We start from the raw sequence: 26961 nt of genomic DNA on the forward strand, positions 1-26961 counted from the left end.
TGCAATAACAAATAAAAATCCTTTTCAGTTGTTTGTCATGTTTTTATTTATGAGAATAAGAACCGTAAGAATTAAGCACAAGCTTAATTATAGTCGAAAGAAGACAACACTTCGTCGTCACAGCGTGGCAGTTATTTCTCATGTTAAGGGCAGTTTAGCCCGGAGTTGAGCGGTAATGCTACAATCTGCAGATGATAGTAACCTGGGTTGTGTGCTGACTTGACGGCTCTCCCACTGCCTGCTTTGCCGACACGGCCTAGGTCACTTTGTCCTCGTGTTTTGATCGCGGTGTGCTGTAGCACAGTGCTGCCACCGCCACCCTCAGCTCTTGTCATCTCCGTGCTGGGTGTCACCTCCACGCACTGAGAGCTCCGCAAGTGTCTGTTAAACCAAGCCTCAAATCTACTAGAAATAAGGCCTCGGGAGACGCAAGTCACCAACATTATCCTCTCAGCACTCGCGGGCATTACAACGCGCGTGCGTTTAAACTGGGCTCCCAGGAAGCGAGAGCGAAGCGTGAAGGCGGCGCCAAGGGGCACCTGCACGCACGCAGTGCCGGAGAGGGCTTTGTCCGCCTAGTGGTGGACCAGCTGGGGAAGCCCCGCCTTCGGTGGCCCCGGAGGGCAGAGCAAGTCCGTTCTGTTTACCAACACGCGCCCAGTGAACTAGGCGGGCCCAACCTAGAGACCAAGAACACACACTCTGGGGTCCACTGCCCGGGGTTTCGTGACCCTAGCCACCTGACATCCCCTATAAAAGTTCTCCCCAGTCCGAGGGCAGGCTGGACCCCGGCCCGGCTGTCTCTCCCAGGCTGAAAGCTAACACCTGATGAGGACACTTAACTGTGGAAGCCCGGGTAGCACAGCCACGCGCAGGCCCCACATCCAGTAGATACCAAACCGCTGCGCAAGTGGGCGCGAGGAGACGCCAGCTGAAGCAACACGTGACGCCCGAGCCGGCGCGTCCACTGCGCCGAACTACAACTCCCGGCATGCGCTGCGGCGCCGCCCTCACGGGCAGGGCCGTCTAGGAGGCGGCCGAGCTGCCCGACCCGCGGGCCATCGGGCCCTTCCGCTGTGACCACTTCCCCCAGCAGCGAACCGGATATTCTAAGCGCTCTGGGAATGTCGCTCTCTAACGCGCGGTGCCGCTGTCCCTCAGGACCCGCTCGGCAGCGAAACCCGCCCGACTTTCCGTCAGGCTTTCGCGCACGGCGCTCCCACAGCGTTGGGCCGGGGGGCGTGGGCGTGCCGGCGCGGGAGGACCCCGCCGCGGCCCCGGAAGCGCCTCGTCCGCGGCGGCGGGGGCGCGGCGGTCGCCGTGATGGCCGTGGGGCTGGGAGGCTGACCGCCGGGCCGGGAGCAAACTCAGAGCCCAGAGCCTCGGCGGCCGCGGCCGTGGCTCGGCCTGCGTGATGGCTGCCTCCGCCGCCTCCTCGGAGCATTTCGAAAAGTTGCACGAGATCTTCCGGGGCCTCCATGAAGACCTCCTAGCGGTGCCCGGGCGGCTGCTGGGGACGGCAGGGACCGGTGAGGCAGGGGCGGGACAGACCGTGGGCAGTGCAGCCCCGTGCGGACCGGGCGCCCGTCTCGCCGCCCCTCATCAGACGCGCCTCCCGGGGACCCCCCTGTGGCTCTTAAAATTCGCATTTTGGGTGGGGGGGAGAGGTCTTTAAATCTGTGCCCCCTCTCCCTGTGTATTGTTTTACGCATTTAAAGGCCCTGTTCTTGGGGGAGGCCCGTCGTTTCTATCAGTCTGGCATTTGGGGGGGTGGAACGGGCGTTTGCAGAGAGAAGGGGAGAGGGAGGAAGAAGCTGCGAGGGAGCGCGGAATCGCGTCCTCCAGCTGTGGGGTCGGGGGTGCGTGGGGGAGAGGGAGTCAGCCAGGACGTGGGCGGATCGTCCACGCCAGACACTTGGGCTTGATGTGGAGAGTCGGGCGAAGCGTGTCGGGCGGCTGGTTAATGCGGATTTTACTTTGGAAAGAGGGTGCTGGTGGCTGGACAGAGGAGAGGCACGAGAGCGAGGGGCCCGGGCTGGGAGCCCTGGTGGCGGGCGTCCGGGGTGCGCGGGCTTCTGGGGAGTTCCGCATCCAAGCTGGCTCGGAAGCAGGAGCTGACCGGCTGGAGCGAGGAGCCGCCGTGCAGGGCTCGGGGCGCCGCCCGGCGCGCTCACCTGCCGGGGTGTGTGCGTGAGGGCGTGGGGGCGCCTGTGGAGCACGCGTCACGGGGGCGCCTGACTTGGTCTGCCGCTGGGACGAACAGACCGTGGGTTAACAGCGGTTAACAGCAGGAATCCTAGAGCAGCTGCCCGGGGTTCAGGTCCACTTCAGCTGTGTGACCGCGGACGCGTTTCTTTAACCAAACCAGTGTCCCCTGCAAAATGGGGATAAACTGTACTATCTGCTTCTAGGGTTTTTGTGAGGAATAAATGCGTGAATCAGGGTAACGCCCTGACGATAGTAGACAGTTTGTTGTTATTAATAGGTGGGAAACTGAGTGTTTCGTGTGAGTGCAAGACGAGACTACCAGCCCTGTACACAACCTCTCTCAGCTTGCTCTGCGTTTTCCCCCAGATCGCTTAGTCTCTAACAGCGGCCTAGACACTCGGCATGTTTGTGATAGTTACAGTATGTTGTCTTCTTTCCCCAGAGTAGTTTTTTTCTTTTTTTAATTAATTTATTTGAAAGGCATAGTTAGAGAGACAGAGAAAGGTCTTCCATCCACTGGTTCACCCCCCAGTGGCTGCAACAGCCAGAGCTGAGCTGATCCAAAGCCAGGAGTCTCTGGGTCTCTCATGTGGGTGCAGGGGCCCAAGGACTTGGGCCATTTTCTACTGCTTTCCCAGGCCACAGCAATGAGCTGAATCAGAAGTGGAGCAACCGGGACTCAAACCCATGCTCATTTGGGATGTGTGGCAGGTGGTGGCTTACCCCACAATGTGGCCCCCAGAAACTTTTTTTTTTTTTAATATTATTTATTTGAAAAAGTTACACAGAGGAGAGGCAGAGAGAGATGTCTTCTATCCAATGGTTCACTCCCCAACTGGCCATGACGGCTGGAGCTGCGCTGATCCAAAGCCAGGAGCCAGGAGCTTCTTCCGGGTCTCCCATGTGGGTGCAGGGGCCCAAGGACTTGGACCGTCTTCTGCTGCTTTCCCAGGCCATAGCAGAGAGCTGGATCGGAAGTGGAGCAGCCAGGTCTCGAACCGGTGCCCATGTGGGATGCCGGCGCTTCAGGCCAGGGCATTAGCCTGCTGCGCCACAACGCCGGCCCCTAGAAACCGTTTTAACAAGCAGTTTGTTTTAACCACCCACCTGGGGATATTTTTTAAATTTACAAAAGAAAAATTGTGTAGTAGCCCCAAGAAGTTACCATATTCTCACTCCATTTCCATTTTCCTGTGAACATGTCTTATTACTATATTTGTCAGAATTAAAGAGCTCATACCCAGTTTCCCTCGTTTTTAAACCCAAACTCCTTTTATCCCTTCCAGCATGCCCAGCCTCTAGTAATCAACATTCTGTGTTCAGATTGAGAGGTTTGGTTTGGTTTTGTTGGTTTTTTAAATTTTAGCTCCCACATACAAGGGAGAACAATGCAGTATCTGTCTGTGTCTGGCTTACTTCACACAACATGATGTCCTCCGATTCCAACCATTTTGCTACAAATGACAAGATTTCATTCTTTTTTAAAAGTGACATTTCAGTGTATGTACATTCCACATTTTCTTTATCCATTCGTCCGATGGCGGACACCTTGCTTGAGTCGTTATTTTGTCTGTCGGGAGCGCTGCTGTGATGAGCACGGTGGAGCAGGCCCGCTGGGTGAGCTCTGATGGAAGCTCCTGTTTGCAAACCACTGAGTCACTGTGTGAAGTCAGTGCTGTGTTTCGTGTGTTATGTGTCCTAAGCGCTTAAAGCGGTGTCTGGTGCCTACTGGATGCTCCGTAAATAGCTGTGAACAGTTGGTTATATAATTGCTGCGAAGAAGGTCCTCAGTTATGACTGCTGAGGCTCAGTGACTTGTTTCCGCCCCACGTTTTCATTACTGTTAAGACGGACATCTAAACCCATTAAAACCACAGGAGAGATTTTTTCCCTCATAGTCTACATTCAGTTTGTGCCTTTGAAGGGTAATTAAGACTGGGGAATGAAGCCCAGATTCAAACCCTCTGCCCGGGCAGGCTCAACCCCAGTCTCTCTTTAACCTCCCCCTTTTCCCATTCTGTCTCCCTTAAAATAAAGTCGTCTTTGCTTAAAAGACACCGGCAATGCCGGTCCATTAGTGTGATAATTGTCAATCCATTTACTATTACAGTAAGCACCCACAGCTGTCATTTCTAGTGTTTTGCAACATCTGAAGAAGTCCCTCCATATATCTAAGTGCTGTAATTTTTTTTTTTATTTTGTTTGTGGTTATTTTTTGTTTTTCTTCTTGCACTTTTTTGTTTTTGTTTTTTTTTTTTTATTTTTATTTAGTTAATTATTTGAGAGGTGGAATTACAGACAGAAGGAAAGACAGAGAAAGGTCTTCCATCCGCTGATTAATTCCCCAGATGGCTGCAATGGCTGGAGCTGGGCCAGTCCAAAGCCAAGAACTTCTTCTCCTGGGTCTCCCATGCTGGTGCAGGGGCCCAAGCACTGGGGCCATCTTCCACTGCTTTCCAGTCCATAAGCAGAGAGCTGGGTCAGAAGTGGAGCAGCCAGGACACGAACCAGTGCCCACATGGGATGCCAGCGCCGCAGGCAGAGGCTCAGCCCACTGCACCACAGCTGCGGCCCAGTGCTGTAATTCCCTAATCTAATTAATAGGTTAAGTGCCTATAGTCATGGTATCTAGTTTTGGTTTTGCAGTTTCTGAAGACTTCTCTCTGCCCGTCTTTATGAATATGGTAATATCCTTACACGTTTTACATTTTCATTCAATTACATTTCAGTATCTCTACCCAGGACCCCATTATTTTGGGAGCCAGAAGAAATAATCATTAATTTCTTATAGCCTGCCTTTTTTTTTTTTTTTTTTTTTTTTTTTGTTTTTTGACAGGCAGAGTGGATAGTGAGAGAGAGAGACAGAGAGAAAGGTCTTCCTTTTTGCTGTTGGTTCACCCTCCAATGGCAGCTGCGGCCAGCGCATTGTGCTGATCCAAAGCCAGGAGCCAGGTGCTTCTCCTGGTCTCCCATGTGGGTGCAGGGCCCAAGCACTTGGGCCATCCTCCACTGCCTTCCCGGGCCATAGCAGAGAACTGGCCTGGAAGAGGGGCAGCCGGGATAGAATCCAGTGTGCTGGCGCCGCAAGGCAGAGGATTAACCTGTTAAGCCACGGCACCGGCCCCAAATTTTAATTACTCTCTTCATATTCTTTGGTAAATTTATTTTAGATTATTTACTTGAAAGAATTACACACAGAGAGAAGGAGAGGCAGAGAGAGAGAGAGGGAGGGAGGGAGGGAGGGAGGTCTTCCCATCTGCTAGGTTTATTCCCCAATTGGCTGCAACAGCTGAAGCTGAGCTGATCCAAAGCTGGGAGCCACGATCTTCTTCTGGGTCTCCTGCATGGGTACAGGGACTCAAGGACTTGGACCATCCTCCACTGCTTTCCCAGGCCATAGCAGAGAGCTGGATTGGAAGTGGAGCAGCCGGGACTTGAACCAGTGCCCATATGGGACGCTGGCACTGCAGGTGGCGGCTTTACCCGCTATGCCACAGTGCCGGCCCCTCTTTGGTGAATTTTGTTTTTGCTCTTGGGTCTTGCTGCCTAGGATTCACTTTCTTTTTTATTTAATTTAATTAATTAATTTATTTTTTGACAGGCAGAGTTAGAGACAGAGAGAAAGGTCTTCCTTCCGTTGGTTCACTCCCCAAATGGCCGCTACAACCAGCGCACTGTGCCGATCCAAAGCCAGGAGCCTGGTGCTTCCTCCTGGTCTCCCATGCGGGTGCAAGGCCCAAGGACTTGGGCCATCCTCCACTGCACTCCCGGGCCATAGCAGAGAGCTGGCCTGGAAGAGGAGCAACCGGGACTAGAACCCGGGGTGCTGGCGCTGCAGGCGGAGGATTAGCCAAGTGAGCCACGGCGCCAGCCTCTTTTTTTTTTTTTTTTTTTTTTAATTGAAGTAGAATTAGAAAGAAAGGTCTTCCATCTGCTGGTTCACTCCCCAAATGGCTGCAACAGCTGGAATGGGGCTGATCTGAAGCCAGAAACCAGGGACTTCTTCCAGGTCTCCCATGTGGGTGCAGAGGCCCAAGCACTTGGGCCATCTTCTGCTTTCCCAGGCCATGAACAAGGAGCTTGATCAGAAGGGGAGCAGCCAGGTCTCAAACTGGCATCTATATGGGATGCCGGCACTGCAGGCAGTGGCTTTACCTGCTACGCCACAGCGCCGGCCCCTCAAGATTTACTTTCAAAATCAGTGGCTCCTGTTTATTGAACCCTTACCATGCCTGGCCTTTGATAAGTGCTTGCTATGTGTGGTCTCTCTTTTAACCCTTTCAAACAACCCTGTAAGGTCAGGGTTATATAACCTTGTTATATTCCCTTTTTACTGATTGAGGAAACAGGTTAAGAAAGACCTGGTGGTTTTAACTCCTGTGTGGTGGGAGAGATCAAGTAACCTCTTGTGGTCTACAGAGAGGATGTAGGCCCTAGAAATGCCCAGTGGGGCACCAACAGCAAAAAACCACGTATGTTTGAGTTCCTTGTGGAACTGAAGTTATTTCCACGAGTCGAAAGGGACGAGAGCATTTCTGAGCTGGTAATTCGAATCTCCACAAGGAAGACAGGCTGCCTACGTGGCCAAGCCTTTCGGTAGGCTTTCTGTAGCTCTGTTTTTATCCCAGATCCAGGAGATGCACCCAGTTTACCAAACAAGATAGTTGTTCCCAGGGTGAGTCCCTCACACATAATTGGTTTGGCCAGGCCTGTGGGGCAGGAGATGGTGCTGTTTGGCGTAGTCCATGCCGCCCAGCATGGAGTCTTGCTGTTTAGAAGTTGATTGCAGCCTTAATTCTCATTCTCTAAAAAAAAGTAAAAGGTTCTTTAATGTTATTTTTTAATAAATTATACCAGTTTCTAAAAGCTATATCCCAGGAACACAGACGTGCCTGTCAGTTGTGTGCCGTAGCGTGGAGAAACATGGGCGTGGGGGTCAGGAGAGTCTCCTTTGAGAGCCAGTGCTGCTGTAGACTCACTCCTGTGGCCGCGACACTCTGTTTCTCCAGCTTGAGTCTTCTTGGTACAAAACTCAAGATGGTTTGCCATCATCTGTTTTTTCTTTTAAATCTTAGGCGCCTATAAAGGATCCCATAAATGTGACGTTCTTCGTGTTGTTTTCAGAGGAGGAAGTGTGTGTTCTGTAAAATCAGATAGAAAGCGGAATATTTCCAACTTTCAGAAGACGGCACAGGGCGGCCAGTCAAGGAGAGTTTCTAGAATTTGCCTTGTGGAATGCCGATTTTCTTATCCATGAACAAAGGAGATAAAGGAGACTTTCTCAGGAACAGTTGTAGGAGACTGAGCCTGGGAGAGTGTGTGTGCAGCACTGCTTCGTGCTGATCGGCTTGGGTCGGGAGAGCAACTGCTGGCGTTCAGAGGTGTGCCGATTCAGAGTGCTGGCAGTCGGCGTCGCTGCCGTGACAGCTGATTGCAGAACGCTAGGGTGCTGCAGCCTGGAAGTCACCACTCGGGACTGCAGGGGTCGCTGTTTCATTGCTGGTGGCTGAGGACCCAGCCCCGTCAGGAGCGGTAATGGCTGTGTTGCTGATATGTACCACTTGCCTTGGCTGAACATTCTTCTGTTTTCTTAAAAAAAAAACCAGGAAGTGATGGGTTTGTAAGCAGTGTAAAGAGATAGTACACCTGGAGCGCCTTGTGTGTGTGCAGGCAGCGTCGCGTGACGATGAGTGGGTCAGAGTACAGGGCCAAAGGCTCTCTCGCAGAGCAGCAGCATCTAAGGAGGTTTGAAGTTCCAGAACTGTGGACAGAGCAGATGTCCCTGTTCTGGAGGAGTCTGATGTCAAGTTGAGAATATAAAACAAATATACCCAAAATCATTTGTGATCATTTGAAAACCAGCAGACAGCTGGCCTGTTAGTTGCTGTTGTGACTAACAAAATGTACACTCGTATGAAGCATTACTTCTCCCATCCAAGTACTAACCAGGCCCGACCCTGCTTAGCTTCCGAGATCAGACGAGATCCGGCGCGTTCAGGGTGGTATGGCCGTAGACGAAGCATTACTTCTTATGTAGGGTTGGGTTCAAAAGTCAGGGCCTAAGATGGAAATCAGGATAGGCAAAATTATCCAAGAAAAGTCTCAGGACAGCAGCACAGTTACCCACATGCCATCTCTCCATACGCCCAGCTCATCGGTTGCTCCTCAGCTGGTGACTGTGCTGGCATGTGTTTAGGAGTCACACTGGAAGAAAAATCCATAACTTAAAAGACTATAACCCTGTATCTGCTCTAACATGGGTGACCTTCCAGGCATGCTAAATGAAATGAGTCAGACACTCAGGACAAGTCTCAATGACTCCACTAATATGTTGGACCTAAGGTTAGTCTTTCATAGAGCAGAGTTAGTGTTTAATGGGTGTAGCGTTTTAGTTTGAGATGGTGAAGAAGTTCTGGAGATACATATAATTGGGGATGGTTGCACAGAAATGTGTACTCAGTTGCACTGAGTTATGTACTTAATGGTCATAGTGGTCAGTCTTAGTACCATTAAGAAAATAAAAACCTGTGAAGGTAATTCCAAAGGATGAGTTCAAAAAACATTGTAAGCGAAGGTGACTTTGCGGTAATAAGTAGATTGTGGGTAGATTTCCAGGGAGAACTTAGATTTGAATGTGTCCATTTAAAAAAGAACATACACAGCTGTTTCTAAATGGGCTGCCTTTATATTGTTATTTGGGAGGCAGAGAGAGAAGGTTCCCAGATAGCCACAGTGATGCTGGGCTGGATCAGACACAAAGCCAGGAGCCAGCGCCACAAGCCAGGTGTCCCACACGGTGTCAGGGTCACTTGAGTCATTATGGCTGCCTCTCAGGGTTGGCATTTCTAGGAAGCTGGAGTCAGGAGTTGAACCCAGATGCTCCAGTGTGGGAAATGGCTTCTTGACTACTAGGCTAAACACCTGTCGCAATGGGTTGATTTTTGTTAATATAAGGGTACATCAGTAATTAAATGGGAAAATGGAGTTAAAAGATAAGTTTAGGGGCCAGCGCTGTGGCGCAACATGATAAAGCCCTGGCCTGAAGTGCCAGCATCCCATATGGGCGGTGGTTCAAGACCTGGCTGCTCCACTTCCGATCCATTTCCCTGCTGTGGCCTGGGAAAGCAGTAGAAGATGGCCCAGGTCCTTGGGACCCTGCATCCGCATGGGAGACCCAGAAGAAGCTCCTGGCTCTGGATCAGCGCAGCTCTGGCTGTTGCAGCTGTCTGGGGAGTGAACCAATAGATGGAAGACGTCTCTCTCTGTCTCTGCCTCTCTCTGTAACTCTTTCAAGTAAATAAATCTTTTTTTTTTTTTTAAAGTTTGGTGCAAAAAATATTTGAAATCCATGAATAGTTTTTTTATAATACGTATTTTCCATGAACTTTTTGAAGTGCCCATGAATAAAGAGATGGCCCACCTCTCATTTTATAGCCAAGGTAAAGAGGTCAGGTTCCAAAGAGCTGAAGAAAACTATCCAAGCCTACATGTTGAGGCAGGCCCAAAGCTAGTACCAGAACCTAAGCCTGTGACTGATCACTCTCCCCAGATGTTTCCTGGGTAACAGCATTCCAGTATCCTCTTCGTATTTTTGCCATGTCCAAGTACCATTTTTACTTTTAATTGTTTTCTTTCTTTCTTTCTTTCTTTTTTTTTGACAGGCAGAGTGGACAGTGAGAGAGAGAGACAGAGAGAAAGGTCTTCCTTTTACCGTTGGTTCACCCTCCATTGGCCGCTGTGGCCGGTGCACTGCGCTGATCCAAAGCCAGGAGCCAGGTGCTTCCTCCTGGTCTCCCATGCGGGTGCAGGACCCAAGCACTTGGGCCATCCTCCACTGCCTTCCCGGGGCCACAGCAGAGAGCTGGCCTGGAAGAGAGGCAACTGGGACAGAATCCGGCGCCCTGACCGGGACTAGAACCCAGTGTGCCGGCGCCACAGGTGGAGGATCAGCCTAGTGAGCCGAGGCGCCGGCCTAATTGTTTTCTTTACATAAACTTATTTCACATAAAACACATCTATTTAACATGTAAAGTTAGAAGGAAACTATCATATTTTAAATGGAAAATCTGTATAATCTTATTAGAAAAATTACAGTGAAAGCAAAAGAACACTGTTTTACTTAGTTACTGCTCTGGAGCTGGAACCTATATTTGTTAAAGGAGGAGATTAGTAATTTTACATATGAAGACATACCAGCACCAAAATAACTTAGGGTTGAAAAAGGGAATGACACTCATGGTGCATGTCATTACCCATGCCACCACCAGGGGGAGACAAGCTTCACACCCTGCAGCCTCCCAAAGGCGCAGACATGCAGAAAAGCAGTAACTGAGTTTTTTTTGTTTTTTAAATATTTATTTTATTTATTTGAAAGAGTTACACAGAAAGAGAAGGAGAAGCAGAGAGAGAGAGAGGGGTCTTCCATCTGCTGGTTCACTCCCTGAATGGCCACAATTGCCAGGGCTATGCCTGGCCAAAGCCAGGAGGCTGGAACTTCTTCCTTGTCTCACATGGGTACAGGGGCCCGAGCACTTGGGTCATCTTCTGCTGCTTTCCCAGGTGCAATAGCAGGGAGTTGGATTAGAGCTGGAGCAGCTGTGTCTCAAACTGGCACCCATAAGGGATGCTGGCATCGCAGGGGGTAGCTTTACCTGCTATGCCACAACACCAGCCCCAATCATAGGTTTTTAAATGCCGTTGGGGTGAATAAATACTGCTACCCCCACCAGGCCAGGAATGGGAAGTTTATTCTAAGCTAAAGGAATGACCTTTACAAATGTATGGAAGCAGTAATGAGACTTAGAAACTTACCTGTCTTTTCTAGAAGAGAAGAAGAAGTTGATCAGAGATTTTGATGAAAAGCAGCAAGAAGCAAATGAAACCGTAAGAACAAGTCCTTGTTTCTTTTTCTACCTGATATTTCCAGAAGGAATGCTATGACCTGATTGCAGATTAACTGTCACTATCTATTGATTTTGGTTTTTACTGTTTCTTACTAAATTAGTGAGGCAACTAAAGGGGGTGGGTGTCAAGGAGTTGACAAACACAAAAGGGTGAAACTTGAATACTCTCCTGAAGTAGAGTTTGATAACATCTTCCTGATGTGAGTAGTAAGGGTATTCTCAAGCGTTTATGTGCATGGTCTCTTTAAATCTGTAGCCATTAAGATGGTGACTATTCTTCTTCTTCTTCTTCTTCTTCTTCTTCTTTTTTTAAGATTTATTTATTTGAAAGAGAGGCAGAGAGAGAAAGAGAGAGGTCTTCTATCCGCTGGTTCACTCCACAGATGTCTGCAATGGCTGGAGCTGCGCCAATCCAAAGCCAGGAGCCTCCTCTGGGTCTCTCATGTGGGTGCAGAGGCCCAAAGATTTGGGCCATCTTCTTCTGCTTTCCAAGGCCATAGCAGAGAGCTGGATCGGAAGTGGAGCAGCCAGGACTTGAACTGGCACCCATATGGGATACTAGCACTGTAGGCAGTGACATTACCCAATATGCCACAGTGCCAGCCCCTTAACATTGTTTTTGTGCTTTTTTTAAAAAAAAAATTGATTTATTGGAAAGGCAGAGAAATCTTTCTTCCTCTGGTTCACCAAATGGCTGTAATAAACAGGGCTAGACTGGCCAGGCCAAAGCCAGAACCAGGAACTCCATCGGAGTCTCCCATGTGGGTGGCATGGGAGCATAAGCAGAGAGCTGGACTGGAAGCAGCAGAGTAGCTGAAACTCAGACCAGCATTCCAGCATGGGATCCTGGCATCGAAAGTGGCAGCTTAACCCAGTGTACCACAGTTACTGTTCTTTGTTAAACTTTTACTGTCACAGACGCTGTGGCCCACAGGTGGATCTAGCCATGTTCCGTCCTTTCCTGAAAGACAAAGTAGTAGCCAGATGTGGTTCTTTAATAGGACGAATTCCCAGATAGGATCCAAAGCTTGTCATAGTACAACTCACTAAGGACAGAGGTCCTAAATATGGAGCAAGTGCACAGCGTTATTAATTTAACAATTAACACTCTTATTTGTGACATCAGTGATCACCTAAGGCTTTTGTCATGAGCTACCAAGGCTATGGAAGCCTTTTGAGTCCACAAACTCCATCAGTATTTAGACGGGACCATAAGCAAAGTGGACTTTCTCTCCTCCCTTCAGAGAAAGGTACCTCCTTCTTTGATGGCTCCTTCTTTCCCCTGGGATCTCACTCACAAAGATCCTTCATGTAGATCATTTTTTACCACAGTGTCTTGGCTTTCCATGTCTGAAATGCTCTCATGGGCTTTTCAGCCAGATCCAAATGCCTTAGGGGCTGATCCTGAGGTCAGAGTGTTAATTAGGGCATTTGTCATTCTGTAAGTCTGCTGTGTGGCCTGTTTCCCATGTTGGATCACTGAATCAGTTTTTTGTTTGTTTGTTTTTTTTTTTTATTTTTTTATTTTTGACAGGCAGAGTGGACAGTGAGAGAGAGACAGAGAGAAAGGTCTTCCTTTTGCCGTTGGTTCACCCTCCAATGGCCGCCGTGGTAGCACGCTGCTGCCGGCGCACCGCGCTGATCCGGTGGCAGGAGCCAGGTGCTTCTCCTGGTCTCCCATGGGGTGCAGGGCCCAAGGACTTGGGCCATCCTCCACTGCACTCCCTGGTCATAGCAGAGAGCTGGCCTGGAAGAGGGGCAACCGGGACAGGATCGGTGCCCCGACCGGGACTAGAACCCGGTGTGCCGGCGCTGCAAGGCGGAGGATTAGCCTAGTGAGCCGCGGCGCCAGCCTAAGATCACTGAATCAGTTTTAAAAAGGACCAGGCCACCAGGCTGTGGAGACCATCTCCTTTATAATGGGAGTACTAGAATCTCTTAATACCTTCCTAGTACAGGTGAATATACCCGTAATACCTGTTTTGTGACCAGTCTTCTTGGTAGCATTAAAAAAAAAATCTTTTCCCTACCACTGTTCTGTTCGGTGCTTAGATGCTTTATTTCTCAGAACTTAGAAAAATTAACAAAGCTACTCTGGTCACCCAGGCTGATGAATAATATAGGCCCTCTTGTGAACCTAGCTAGGTGTTTTATCTGTCCCACAAAGGGGAAAGCAGCCTGCTCTGTGGTCCCTGGTTATCTTCTACATGAAGACAAACATAACTTTTTCAGAAATAGGAGGAAGTGAATAGTGCAGATGCCAAACCCTGTCATTTTTACTGTAGACCGCAAAGTGCTCCTCTTTTTAACGTATTTTTAAAAAGCAGAGCAAGAGGGAGAGATCGATCTTTCTGCTGGTTCATGATTTTCTCTCCCACCCCCCCAAAATGGCCAAAACAGGTTAGGCTAGTCCAAAGCCAAGAGCTAGGAACACCATCCTGGTCTCTCACATCGGGGCAGGTCCCAAGCACTTGGGCCATCTTTGGCTGTCTTCACAGGCACCTTAACAGGGAGCTGGATCAGAAGCAGAGCAGCCAAGACTTGAGCTGGCACTCTGGTATGGTATGCTGGCATTGCAGGCAGCACTGTTGAGCCAACCAGGCTGAAAACCTAGTATATTTGAGAAGAGCTAGAAAGTTGATTTTTGATTCCTGACTCCTCTTATTGTGTAATCTTGAGCAGATTTTTTTTTAAAAGTCTTATATGTGAGATGGAGAGAGTATTTCCTATTGAATCGATTTATTGAGGATTAAATGACAAAATGTAAATAATATTTAGTAAGCTGTAGGAGGGCCAGCGTTGTGGCACAGTGGTTGAGCTGCCACTTATGATGCTGTCATCCTATATCGAAGTGCCAGTTCACATCCCAGCCAGTCTGCCTCCCACCCAGCTCGCTGCTAATGTGCCTGGAAATGCAATAGAAAATGGCACAAATACTTGGATCACTGCCACCCTTGTGGGAGACCCAGATGGAGTTCTGGGCACCTGGCTTCGGCCTGGCCCAGCCCAGCATTTTGGCCATTTGAGGTGCTTCTGTTTTGTTTTCTCATCAGATTTTTTTTTTTTTTTTTTTTTTTTTTTAAGATTTATTCACTTGAAAGGCACAGTTAGAGGGAGCAACACAGAGAGAAAGATCTTCCATCGGTTGGTTCACTCCTCAAGCAGCCACAACCACTAAGGCTAGACCAGGCAGAAGCCAGGAGCCTGGAACTCCATCTGTATCTCCCATGTGGGTGGCAGGGATCCAAGCACTTGGACCATCTCTTCCGTCTTCTCAGGTGCATTAGCAGGGAGCTGGATCGGAACTGGAGCAGCCAGGACTGGAATCGGTATCCAGTGGGATGCCGATGCTGCAGGTGGCTTAACCTGCTGCGCCACAACGCCAGCTCCCATCAGATTTTTTTATGCTTGTGAGATACTCAGAATGAGTTAAACATGCCACGTACAGTTCTGCCTCATGAAGCGTTTGGCTGAGGACTTACTCGGGGCACTCTGTGGTTTGATTACTCTAAACCAGGCACATCCCTCCATGAACCAGGCCATCTACTCATGACTGACTTTTTACCTTCCCAGCTGGCAGAGATGGAAGAGGAATTACGTTACGCACCCTTGTCTTTCCGTAACCCGATGATGTCTAAGCTTCGAGATTACCGGAAAGACCTTGCCAAACTCCATCGGGAAGTGAGAAGCACACCTTTGACAGCCACGCCTGGGGGCCGAGGAGACATGAAGTATGGTACATATGCCACAGAGAACGAGCACATGGTAAGCTCCAGCTGTTCTTTATCAGGGTCTGGGAGACAAGAATGAACCACGTTGTAGAGCATAGCCTACATGATATGAACTAGATTGTTGTGTATACCCTTCTCCTTTTTCCTGTATCCAGTCTCCTCCTCCCCACGGGTCCCCACCTAAACAAATCTTTCTAAACCATACACATATCCTTTTAGCTCCATGCTTCGTGTATGAGGGATCTCCAATAAGTTCATGAACAGTGGAGTCGTGGTGCAGTGAAGTCCTCACGTCCCGTGTCTGAGTGCCTGGTTTGAGTCCCAGCTACCCTGCTTCTGACCCAGCTTCCTGCACACGCTGGGAAGCAGCAGATGGTGGCTGAAGCGTTTGGGTCCCTACCACGTATGTCGGAGACCTGGATGAAGTTCCAGGCTTCTTGCTTTGGCCTATCTGAACTCCAGCTGATGGGGACATTTGGGGATTGAACCAGCAGATGGAAGATTTAATTCTGCCTTTCAAAGGAATAAAAGTTTTCTTTTTATAAAATATAATATTCAAGGCCAGCGCTGCGGCTCAATAGGCTAATCCTCCACCTGCGGCGCCGGCACACCGGGTTCTAGTCCCTGTCGGGGCACCAGATTCTGTCCCAGTTGCCCCTCTTCCAGGCCAGCTCTCTGCTGTGGCCCGGGAAGGCAGTGGAGGATGGCCCAAGTGCTTGGGCCCTGCATCCGCATGGGATACCAGAAGCACCTGGCTCCTGCCTTCAGATCAGTGCGGTGCGCCAGCCATGGCAGCCATTGCAGGGTGAACCAATGGAAAAGGAAGACCTTTCTCCCTGTCTCTCTCTCTCACTGTCCACTCTGCCTGTCAAAAAAATAAATATATATATGTATATAAAATATTCAGATTTATTTATTATTTATTTATTTGACAGAGTTAGTGTGAGAGCGAGAGAGAAAGGTCTTCCTTCCGTTGGTTCACTCCCCCAATGGCCACTACAGCTGGAGCTACACCAATCCGAAGCCAGGAGCCAGGTGCTTCCCCCCCGGTCTCCCATGCGGGTGCAGGGGCCCAAGCACTTGGGCCATCCTCCACTGCCCTCCCGGGCCACAGCAGAGAGCTGGACTGGAAGAGGAGCAACCAGGACTAGAACCCAGTGCCCATTTGGGATGCCGGCACCACAGGTAGAGGTTTAGCCAAGTGAGCCACAGTGCCGCCCCTCAATGAATAAAAGTTTTCTTAGTTTTCTCACAGTACGTGCTTTCCATGAACTTTTTGAAGACATATATATAAAACAATGCTTTGTGTGTAGCAGCATGTAAGTGTTACCTGTTGTTATATCTGGACTCTGTATCCCTGACCCATTGACGTAATTTCTTCTTGAGCTTTTATGTTTTCAAATGAGTTTTAGAGTCACTTTCTCAAATATGCCAAAAAATTTTCAGTTAGACTTTTTCTCTTATGTTAATGATTTGAGTGGCAGAGAGACAGAGATCTCCCATGCTGGCAACAGCTGGGGCTGGGCCGTGCCAAAGCCAGGAGCCAGGAACTGAATCCATGTCTCCCATGTGGGGGGCAGGAACCCAAGCACACGACCCGTCTCATGCATTAGCCTTTGTGTGTACATTAGCAGAAAGTTGGAATGGGGAGTCGGGACTCAGATCTAGCACTTGGATATAGGATATGGGTATTCCAAACAGCATTTTAACCACTGCACCAAACACCTGCTTCATTTAGGTTTTTATCAGAGTATTGTTATAAAACTAATCCAAGCCTTCCTTCACATTAATATCAAGATGACACATAGAGTGGAGAATGCAGGATGCTTCCTAAGGAGGGACTAATACTTCGTTTTGTTGTAATGGGAAGTGAACCAGATTGCCTTTCTTGCCTTCAAAATTCTTATAAAATTGGACTCATTGAAAAATCTGTATTCTAAAACCATCCAGAGATTCTGGACAGTTGGATTCTTTTCTACAAATGCAGTACAGGATAGAAATTGGCAAGTAGCATGGAGTAGAAATGGAAAAGGGAGTCCACCAATGCAGACTGAACATGTGTAGAAAGGCTGGTAATGTAATTATAAACAAATTACATTTCATAATGCATCCGGATTGTAGTTTGAGACATTCAGAATGATACTGTCTTGACACTGCTATTGTTAAAACTAGACATTGTGGAGCCAGCATTGTGACATAGCGGGTAAAGCCTCTGCCTGCTATGCCAGCATCCCATATGGGCACTAGTTCGTGTCCTATCTGCTCCACTTCTGATCTAGCTCCCTGTTGATGTGCTTGGGAAAAGCAGTGGAATATAGCCCAAGTACTTGGGGCCCTGCCACCCACGTGGGAGACCTGAAAGAACCTCTTGGCTTCAGCCTGGCCCAGCTCTGGCCGTTGTGGCCATCTGGGGAGTGAACCAGCAGATAGAAGTCTCAGTCTCTCTCTCTCTAAATCTTTCAAAAATCTATACACTTTTTTTTTTTTTTTGACAGGCAGAGTTAGAAAGGTCTTCCTTCTGTTGTCACCCCTCAAATGGCCGCTACGGCCAGCACACCGATCCCAAGTCAGGAACCAGGTGCTTCCTCCTGGTCTCCCATGCGGGTGCAGGGCCCAAGCACTTGGGCCATTCTCCACTGCCTTCCCGGGCCACAGCAGAGAGCTGGACTGGAAGACAAGCAACCGGGATAGAATCCAGCGCCCCAACCGGGACTAGAACCCAGGGTGCCGGTGCCACAGGCGGAGGATTAGCCAAGTGAGCCGCGGCGCCGGCCACAAAATATATACACTTTTTAAGACATTATGAGAATGATGTAGAAATTTTAAGTGCATGCACAAGGCATCACACACTGACCTAGAGGGATGAGCATTATGGTGCAATGGATTAAGCTGTCAATCTTGGACGTCTGGGTTTGAGTCCTGCTTCTGCTTCCAACCCAGTTTCCTACACATTCACACCCTGGGAAGCAAGAAGTGATGACCCAGTACTTGGGTCCCTGCCACCCACACAGGAGATCAGGATAGAGTTCCTGGCTTCTGGCTTCAACCCAGCCCTTATTTGAAAGATACAGAGATTTTCCATCTGTTGGTTTAATCCCCAAATGGCTGAACCCAGAACCGTGTGGCCATCATCATCTGCCTTCCCAGATGCATTAGCAGGGAGCTGGAGGACAGCAGAGCAGCTGGGACTGGAGCTGGCGCTGATACAGGATGCCAGCACTGCAGGTGGTGGCTTACCCTGCTGTGCCACAGTGCCAGCCCCTCAAAGTAACACTTTTTTAAAAAGCAGCAGCAGCTGACCTAGGAAACTGGGAAGAGGTGGGCAAGTAGAACTTGTTAAAGTGACTTTGGTAGGCTGGCGCCGTGGCTTAACAGGCTAGTCCTCCGCCTTGCGGCGCCGGCACACCGGGTTCTAGTCCCGGTCGGGGCGCCAGATTCTATCCTGGTTGCCCCTCTTCCAGGCCAGCTCTCTGCTATGGCCCAGGAAGGCAATGGAGGATGGCCCAAGTGCTTGGGCCCTGCACCCGCATGGGAGACCAGGAGAAGCACCTGGCTCCTGGCTTCGGATCAGCGAGATGCGCCGGCCGCAGCGGCCATTGGAGGGTGAACCAACAGCAAAAAGGAAGACCTTTCTCTCTGTCTCTCTCTCTCTCACTATCCACTCTGCCTGTCAAAAAAAATAATAATAATACTAATTTACCCGCTCTGCTGCAATGCCGGCCCCAAAACTGTTCCAAATCTGTCTTTCATTAAAATTTTTTCTTCCTCTGAGCTAACATAACGTGGCTTATTTGGACCTGATTCAGTGGTTTCCTCGTCCACTGGTCTGTGTACTTTCCTGTGTGAAAATGCGTCTTGTCCCTTCTGCTCTGGGCTTATCTTTTGGCTTCTAGATGGTGTTCAGCTGGTTGTCACCTGCTCTGTAATAGGCCCTGTGAGCTGAGCTCCTTTTAACTGCACTTTGAGTAGCTAAAGACTTAGAGCTGCACCCTTTTTGGTCAGTGGTTAATTCTGGCTGACAAAGGCTACTTTTGTCTTCTTGCTGCCCGTGTTTTGGATTATAGATAGAGAAAATCTTCATTGAGGGCACTGGAGAAATTAGGGCAGCTGGGGAAACTTATGTGAGCTTACAAATCCACTGTTTGGCAGCTTTGAAATTTTTTTTTTTTTTTTTTAAGATTTATTTGAGGGGCCAGCACTGTGGCATAGCAAGTAAAGCTGCTGCCTGCAGTGCCAGCATCCCATATGGATGCTGGTTCAAGACCCTGCTACTCCACTCCTGATCCAGCTCTCTGCTATGGCCTGGGAAAGCAGTGGAAGATGGCTCAAGTGGTTAGGCCCCTGCACCCACATGGGAGACCCAGAGCAAGCTCCTGGCTTTGGATCAGCCCAGCTCCGGCAGTTCTGGCCATTTGGGGAGTGGACCAGTGGATGGAGGATCTCTCTCTGCCTCTGTAACTCCTTTTTTTTTTTTTTTTTTTTTTTTTTAAGATTTATTTATATGAAAGGCAGAGTTACAAAGAGGTCTTCCATCCTCTGGTTCACTCCCCAAATGGCCATAATGCCTAGGGCTGGGCCAGGCCAGAGCCAGCAGCTTCTTCCAGGGCTCCTATGTGAGTGCAAGCCAAGCACTTGGGCCATCTTCCACTGCTTTCCCAGGTGCACTGGCAGGGAGCTGAATTGGAAGTGGAGCAGCTGGGACTGGAACTGGCTCCCATATGGGATGCTGGCTCTGCAGACAGCAGCTTAACCACTACACCACAGTTGCAGCCCCAAGTTTTTGTTGTTGTTTGGCCTGAGGTAAAACTTTTGAGCACACCAAGAGTGTAGCCACATAATTTTCTAGAATGTGGGAGTGTCCCAGACTTCTGAATGATTTCTTTATGTGCAAGAGAATAATTCACTCATGGCCATGGGATCCTCAGTGAATTATTTTTCTAGGGCTGCAGAATTTAGTTGGTTTGTTTATGGCACCATTAAAGTTAACAGGCTCCATGCGTTCTCAGGTAATTCCTGTACCTCTGTGATCTGGGCTGCTATCTCTCAGAAGGTGCTGGTCCAGGCGACACGTGAACCAGTTCAGACTCATCACAGACACAGTTGTGTTGTAAGTGTAACAAGCAGTGGAGTAGCAGGTAACTGTGATCCTGTGGATTGGATTCCAGGTTCTGCTTTAGCTGTGACCTTGAACAGGATCTTATAGTTCATTAGAAGCAGCATCTTGAATTCCATCGTCAGGGTAATGAAAATTATTGTTCACTGTATCCTTTCTTACACAAGGAAGGTCATAAGGAATGTGCTGGCATTAATTTATAATGGAAAAAGTGTAAGTTTTCTTTCCCTTACTCCTGTCAGAATCGGCTTCAGTCTCAAAGGGCATTGCTTCTGCAAGGCACTGAAAGTCTGAACCGAGCCACCCAAAGTATTGAGCGTTCTCATCGGATTGCCACAGAGACTGACCAGATCGGCTCAGAGATCATAGAAGAGCTGGGGGAGCAACGAGAGCAGTTGGAACGTACCAAAGGCAGAGTAAGTCTGGGCAGATGGGGAATGTAGGGTGGGCGCAGTACACCTGGATGTACATTTTTAGATTTAGGGAGTAATTTTTAGGTACTAATTTTTCAGCTTGGCTTTGTTTAGTTGAGGAGTAATTTTACCCCTAATATTTAGATGTCACTGGAAATCATTTTATAGAAGGGGAAAAAGATGGAAGGAACCCGATTCTGCATTTATAAAAATCTTAGCCACTCCATCTATATCTATAGTTTCTGTATTGTCTGTCTTTGACAAGAATGTCAAAAAGTACTTAAAAATCTCAGATAGGTAGCTTTGAATCCTTATTTTCTTATACATCTGATGGTATAGCCTGCTATTATGAAGACATCTACTTTACAAGGCTGCTTCAAAAAGTTCATAGAAAATGGAATTAAAAAGGGACTAGCATTGTGGAGTAGCAGATAAAGCCACCACATGTAACACCAGCATCCCATATGGACACTGGTTGGTGTCCCAGCTGTTCCACTTCTGATCCGGTTCCCTGCTTAATGGCCTGGGAAAAGCAGCAGAAGACAGCACAAGTGTTTGGCCCCTGCCACCCACACCAGAGTCCTAGATGAAGCCCCTGGCTTTGGCCTGGCCAATGTGGCCCTCTGGGGAGTGACCAGCGGATAGAGAATCTTTAACTCTGAACTCCCTTTTTGTTAAAGATTTTATTTATTTGAAAGTCAAAGTATGAATTTATTTTGGTGCAAAAACTTTCAGGGACTTCTAATCTGTTACTAAGAAGCTCTGAAAAATAACTTGTTTCTTCCTTTCCACGAACAAGTTAATCCATACAGAATTTTTTTTTTTATTTTTTTATTTTTTGACAGGAGAGTGGACAGTGAGAGAGAGACAGAGAGAAAGGTCTTCCTTTTGCCGTTGGTTCACCCTCCAATGGCCGCCGCGGTAGCGCGCTGCAGCCAGCGCACCGTGCTGATCCGATGGCAGGAGCCAGGTGCTTCTCCTGGTCTCCCATGTGGGTGCAGGGCCCAAGCACTTGGGCCATCCTCCACTGCACTCCCTGGTCATAGCAGAGAGCTGGCCTGGAAGAGGGGCAACCGGGACAGGATCGGTGCCCCGACCGGGACTAGAACCTGGTGTGCCGGCGCCGCAAGGCGGAGGATTAGCCTAGTGAGCCGCGGCGCCGGCCAATCCATACAGAATTTTAACTAGTGCCATTGGAATGCTATAATTTTTAATAGCATGAGGAAAATTCAAACAAACATAATTGTAGCCAAGATTTGGACAGGAAAATATCTCCGTACTACCTACAATTCTCCATTCTTAGAGCAGTGAAAATTCACAAGCTTTGGGGAATGCAGCTTGCTTACAGGTTGTGTGGACTGGTTGGATTTAAAATCTGAGATCAGCTTACCAAAGCTACTGGGAATGGGAACAGGTGGCAAATGGCATCCATTTAAACACCCTCCTGCTCTCTGGGCTAGGAACGGTAGCTGAAAGGGAAAGGTTCTTGGAGCCAGTTCCTTTTATAGTTCAGTGCACCTTTATCTTAAAGAGGCAAAGAAAAAAAAATAGGAAAACCAGATTCCAAAAGTGGTAGCCCACCAACTTATAAAAAAAAAAAAATCACTCAGTAGGCTTTCCTGGAATTTGGCTGATGAAACTCAAATCTTAAATTGCTCACAGGTTGCATCAGTCACTGGCTGGGTACATTGAAACCTTCCTGTTCTGAAGAGCCAAGGCACGGGGTTAGCTTAGTCCACCCCCTCAGCAACACTGGGATCTCCTTGATGAGCACTGGAGCAGCTTGTCCTGTCCAGGTTTTCCGGCCGGTATTCAGAGGCAGTCAGGCTATTTATTTACTGTTGTTTTGGGGGTGGGATTTTAACATAAATCCTGTAGTGCCTACTCTTAGTTTAGGAATATTCAGTTCTACAGCACGCACTTTTGAAAAGGAAGTAATTGCTATTTTCTCTTCTCAGCTGGTAAACACAAGTGAAAACCTGAGCAAAAGTCGAAAGATTCTCCGTTCAATGTCCAGAAAGTAAGTTTTAAAATAAGGAGTAACAATTTAACTCTTACCTTCCAACCAAGAAAGCTTAAAACAGTAACTTACAAATAAAGCATCTTCGGACTTGATGCCATGTAGTCCCCCTCTCCTGAGTACCACCAGCAGTTCATGAGAAAGTAGGGGCTGTGGTCTTGTGCAGTCTGCTATCCCAGGATAAGATCCTGTATTAAAAGTAACCCACTCGGACTTGGAGCAGTGTACATGTTGACTGCTGGCGGGACTTAAGTCCCAGTTTATGTTCCTCACAGAAGATGACACCTGGGAATTACAGCTCTGTATGTGTGACAGCTTGATTGGAAAAGTGTTCATTGCTACTGTTAAGTCCTTGTTTTTGGCTCTGCTTGCCCTTCATGAGAGTTGGCCCCTTTTCTCAAAGTTTTGCCTTATGAGCAAGAACTAGACTTTAAAACAGAACCCTACAGGAAAGCAATTTTTTTAAAAAGATTTTGAGAGGGAGAGACAGATTCTCCATCCGCTGGTTCACCCCCAAATGGCAAGGGCTGGGCCAGGAGCTTCTTCCCAGTCTCCAGTGTGGGTGCAGGAGCCCAACTCTTGGACCATCTTCCACTGCTCTCCCAGGCCAGGAGCTGGATCAGAAGTGGAGTAGCACCAGGCACCCATATGGGATTCCGGCATTGCAGGTGGTGGCTTAATCCGTCATGCCATAGTGCTAGCGCCAGAAAAGGAATTTTTAAATTAAAGTTCCTAGAATTTTTATATAAAAAAAGACATTCTTGTGTTTTGTTAGTGCTGTCTACCTCATGACCACAAGTTATCCCTAAGTTATGGCTAACAAGCCTCATGAGGTGTTGCCTGCTCATTAAAGAACCTTTGAAGTACTTAGCACTAAGTGGCTGCATGATCAAACTCGAGGGCCTTACAACCCCAGAATACTCAGATAGGAAGAAATAAGGTTATGAGGGTTCTGACTGCTCCCCTCTGGGCTTCTCTTCATAGAGTGATAACCAACAAGCTGCTACTTTCCATTGTCATCCTGCTGGAGCTGGTCATCCTGGGAGTCCTGATCTATTACAAATTCTTTCACAAGCATTGAACTTTCTAAGTGGAGGAGTGTGGACCAGAACTCTGACCCTGTGAATGAAGTATGTTGCGGCTGTGAACATGCTGTGTAGCCAGAATGTGGGAGGAGGGGGGAAGAACAGCGACAAGACGAGTGATATACCAAGGTAATAAATGCTGTTTATGACCCCTTTAAATGTACATAGTACCATAACATGTTCATATCTGTGGACTGGGAAAAATACATTTGCAGTAGGATTATTGGTCACCAAAATGCAGAGGGGCACCTGTACCGTTGTGAGAATGCACAGACGTGCTCATTAAGGCAGTGCTGACCCAGACAGCCCCGTCAGTCTGTCCCCTCAAATGGCTGCGGTTCTGGAATGCCCGTTGTGAAAGACCGTCAGTGCAGTGTCTCCTAAATTCTCACGCGCTCTGCATTTTCCGATTCGTGTGGTGAGCTGGGTGGAGGAAGCTGCTCATAGACGGTGTGTCCTCCTTCCCTTGTCTGACCAAAACTTGAAGCAATCACATCCACCGCCAGGCTAGCGGTAGCCTTCGCCTCTTCGTCTGAAGCAGCTAGCCGAGGATTGACTTCAACCAGATCCAGTGCTGACAGCAACCCTGGGGGAGCAAAGTGCACAGAACCTCAGAAAGTCCCCTGGCTGCCACTCTCATGCGGGTCATCGCGCCTGGGCAGGAAGAAAAGCCCGGGGAAAACGAGAAGCATTTTCTACTGTAAAGTCACCTCTTGGCCATGACTTTAAGGAAATAAATCATTCTTTTTCTGTTAACGTAGTAGTGTAGCCGTTAGGCTTTCTGAATAAGCAAAGGGGGACAGAATGGTGTTTCACCTGCTTGTTGGGGAAATGTGTGCTGTTTCCAGCATGACCAAAAACCTTCCAGATGCCCTCGAAGTATCAGGGCAGAGGAAATCTCATTCTGGGAACTCAGTGGTGTGTATCTCTTACAGCACCAGGCCATGTGCCCTGAACCACGGTCATTACTACAAACCTTACTCTCACCCCTGCAGGCCTGAGCTCTAAGTGCAGGCTCTCCTAGCAGACTGATCCAGTATCTTGCACTTGGTTGGGATTCAGCCATGTGTTTAATTTGGACTCCAGTTACCTTCTATGAGGTTTTGCAGACGGGTGCCAAAGTTCCCAGCACTATTCCTTTGGCTTGAGGTACGCTGAGGGGAAGGAAAGGTTAGACCAGAACCTATCTAGACCTGTCCTCTGTACCCTACATGTTCTACTTCCTACGTTTAGTTGGTTTTCTGGGTAAAGCTAATCTACCTCTAGAGTAATTTGAACAAATACTGTTCAAAAATACAAGTATCAGAGTATTTAGGGTAGCATCAAAGTCTAGAACCATGGCTAGGTGTCCCTAATGGTTTATTGACAATACATTATTACAGGGGTGAGGAACCTTTTTTCTGCCAAGGACCATTGGATATTTATAACATCATTCGCAGGCCATACAAAATTATCAGCCTAAAATTTAACCTGCTGTATAGTTGTTGACTTTTGAGTTCCATCTGTCGTTGCCAGATGGGCCAGACATTCCCCACTGCTTAGTGCCATTGCATCCATTCAGTGTCAGAGTGTCTTCCCTCGTTAGCAGTGCATACGAGTGTACTGTGTGAACTTAGAATGAGCAGGCTTGGTACGGTAGCATTCCTATCATTTCTTGCACATGGACCTGTGTCCCTGATGATTTGTCACTCTGGATTTCCACTGGCTAAACCGAACATATCTTAAAACTAATCAGAATGTTCGTGCTATTAATGTATTACCTGATTCCAGACTACTGCTACCCTTTAAATTAGTTTAAGCAAACTGCTGTGTGTATCTAGCCGACAGTGTTGTGACAGTCTTCTGGAATAAAATATTGTAGCGAGGGAAGGGAAGGCCAAGGCCTGACCCCTGCTCTGAGTGGTTATTGGAAGCAAAGTGTGACATTGAACTCTTGGAATCTGTTCACTAAACATAGGATCACTGGCAACACTTTAAGATTGTGACTCAGAATTAGACTGGCCACTATCCGATCTGATGGACCAACACTGTCTCCTTTTCTGTGTTGCTTTCGGTTCTAGCAGGCTCCAGAGTCAGGGAGACAGTTTCTCACAAGTCAAGGGCTCCCTGTAGCCCTAACCTTTAAATATGTGCTTTATCCTTCTGTGTTTACCCTGTAATTACCTCTATCCTTTCTGTGCCTACCCTAGACTGGCTCTGTGTCAGCCAGTCACCTAATGTTGTTAGTTGAGAGAGAAACAGCTCCCCTCTGCTGGTTCACTCCCCTAAATTCCCGGGGGTCAAGAGGCACATTCTAGGTCTCTTGTGTAGATGGCAAGGACCCAACTACTCAAGTCATCACCTGCTGCCTCCCAGGGTATGTACTAGCAGGAAGCTGGAATCAGGAGTGGAGCTGGGATTCTGGGTGCCAAATGCTCACCTATCTGCCTTTATTAAAGCTCCTATCAAATAAGCATAGTTCAAGGGTACTTCAAAATATTTAGGGAAAAAAATGGAAAAGATTTTGGTATAAAATATTATGAAATCATGCATTGTTTTTTCCTAACATACATTTTTGAAGACCTCTCCTGTATGCATGGATTTTAAAAGCTCTTGACACAAAATAAATACCTTTTAATTCCAATTTCCACAAAACTTTTTTAAGTACCCTCATAGGATATTAATCCTACATAAAAAGATCCAAGATACAGTCCACTTTGCAAATTTTTAGACCAGCTATAATTCTAAATTCCCAACTTCCAGTAAACCAAGCTCTTGGCTGTTGATTAAAAAAGGCCCATGTAGGAGCCAAAGCATCCAGGAATGCTATCTAGGTCTTCCATGTGGGTGGCAAGAACCTCACCACTGGGTTTAAGAAGTGTTTAGATGCTGGCACCACAGCTCACTTGGCTGATCCTCTGCCTATGGCACCGGCACCCCGGGTTCTAGTCCTGGTCGGGGCGCCAGATTCTGTCCCGGTTGCTCCTCTTCCAGTCCAGCTCTCTGCTGTGGCCCGGGAGCGCAGTGGAGGATGGCCCAGGTCCTTGGGCCCTGCACCCGCATGGGAGACCAAGAGGAAGCACCTGGCTCCTGGCTCCGGATCGGTGCAGTGCGCCGGCCATAGCGGCCATTTGAGGGTGAACTAATGGAAAAGGAAGACCTTTCTCTCTCTCTGCCTGTCAAAAATAAATAAGTAAATAAATAAATGTTTAAAGGGCTCGTGCTGTGGTGCAGCAAGTTAAACTGCCACCTGCACGCACCACTTGGCAGCCCACATGCGTGTCAATTCAAGTTCCAGCTGCTCCACTTCTGAGCCAGCTCCCTGCTAATGTGCCTGGGAAAGCAGCAGAAGATGGCCCAAATACCTGGGCCCCTGCACCCACATGCGAGACCTGGATGGAATTCTAGACTCCTGGCCTAGTCCTGGCTGTTGCAGCCATTTGGGTAGTGTACTAGCAGATAGAAGACTTCTCAGTCTCTCCCTAACTCTGCCTTTGAAATAAATCTTT

General features: G+C 48.3%; 2 protein-coding genes across 2 annotated transcripts in view; one reads left to right on the forward strand and one right to left on the reverse strand.

The window, feature by feature from the left end:
* Nucleotides 1–1297: 1297 nt before the first annotated feature.
* VTI1B (vesicle transport through interaction with t-SNAREs 1B) lies at nucleotides 1298–23632 on the forward strand. The gene is made up of 6 exons (XM_062181772.1): nucleotides 1298–1529; nucleotides 11033–11091; nucleotides 14685–14876; nucleotides 20198–20371; nucleotides 22327–22388; nucleotides 23373–23632. The coding sequence occupies exons 1-6, from the start codon at nucleotides 1415–1417 to the stop codon at nucleotides 23467–23469; spliced, it is 699 nt and encodes a 232-aa protein (XP_062037756.1). The 5' UTR covers nucleotides 1298–1414; the 3' UTR covers nucleotides 23470–23632.
* Nucleotides 23633–23726: 94 nt separating this feature from the next.
* The window catches only part of ARG2 (arginase 2), a 35275-nt gene continuing 32040 nt past the window's right edge, over nucleotides 23727–26961 (reverse strand). Inside the window, exon 8 of the mRNA XM_062181771.1 lies at nucleotides 23727–24059. Within this exon, the coding sequence (XP_062037755.1) occupies nucleotides 23854–24059 (206 nt within the window). The 3' untranslated portion in view covers nucleotides 23727–23853. The remainder of the gene's footprint in view (nucleotides 24060–26961) is intronic.

The sequence above is a fragment of the Lepus europaeus genome, chromosome 22 (assembly GCF_033115175.1).
Source record: "Lepus europaeus isolate LE1 chromosome 22, mLepTim1.pri, whole genome shotgun sequence".
Lineage (NCBI taxonomy): Eukaryota > Metazoa > Chordata > Mammalia > Lagomorpha > Leporidae > Lepus > Lepus europaeus.

Bases quoted from the DNA above. Each gene is read 5' to 3' on its own strand.
- VTI1B (XM_062181772.1), top strand. From the start codon at position 1,415: ATGGCTGCCTCCGCCGCCTCCTCGGAGCATTTCGAAAAGTTGCACGAG. The intron at 1,530-11,032 runs GTGAGGCAGGGG...TGTCTTTTCTAG, and splicing joins GCTGGGGACGGCAGGGACCG to AAGAGAAGAAGAAGTTGATC. The intron at 11,092-14,684 runs GTAAGAACAAGT...TTACCTTCCCAG, and splicing joins AGCAAGAAGCAAATGAAACC to CTGGCAGAGATGGAAGAGGA.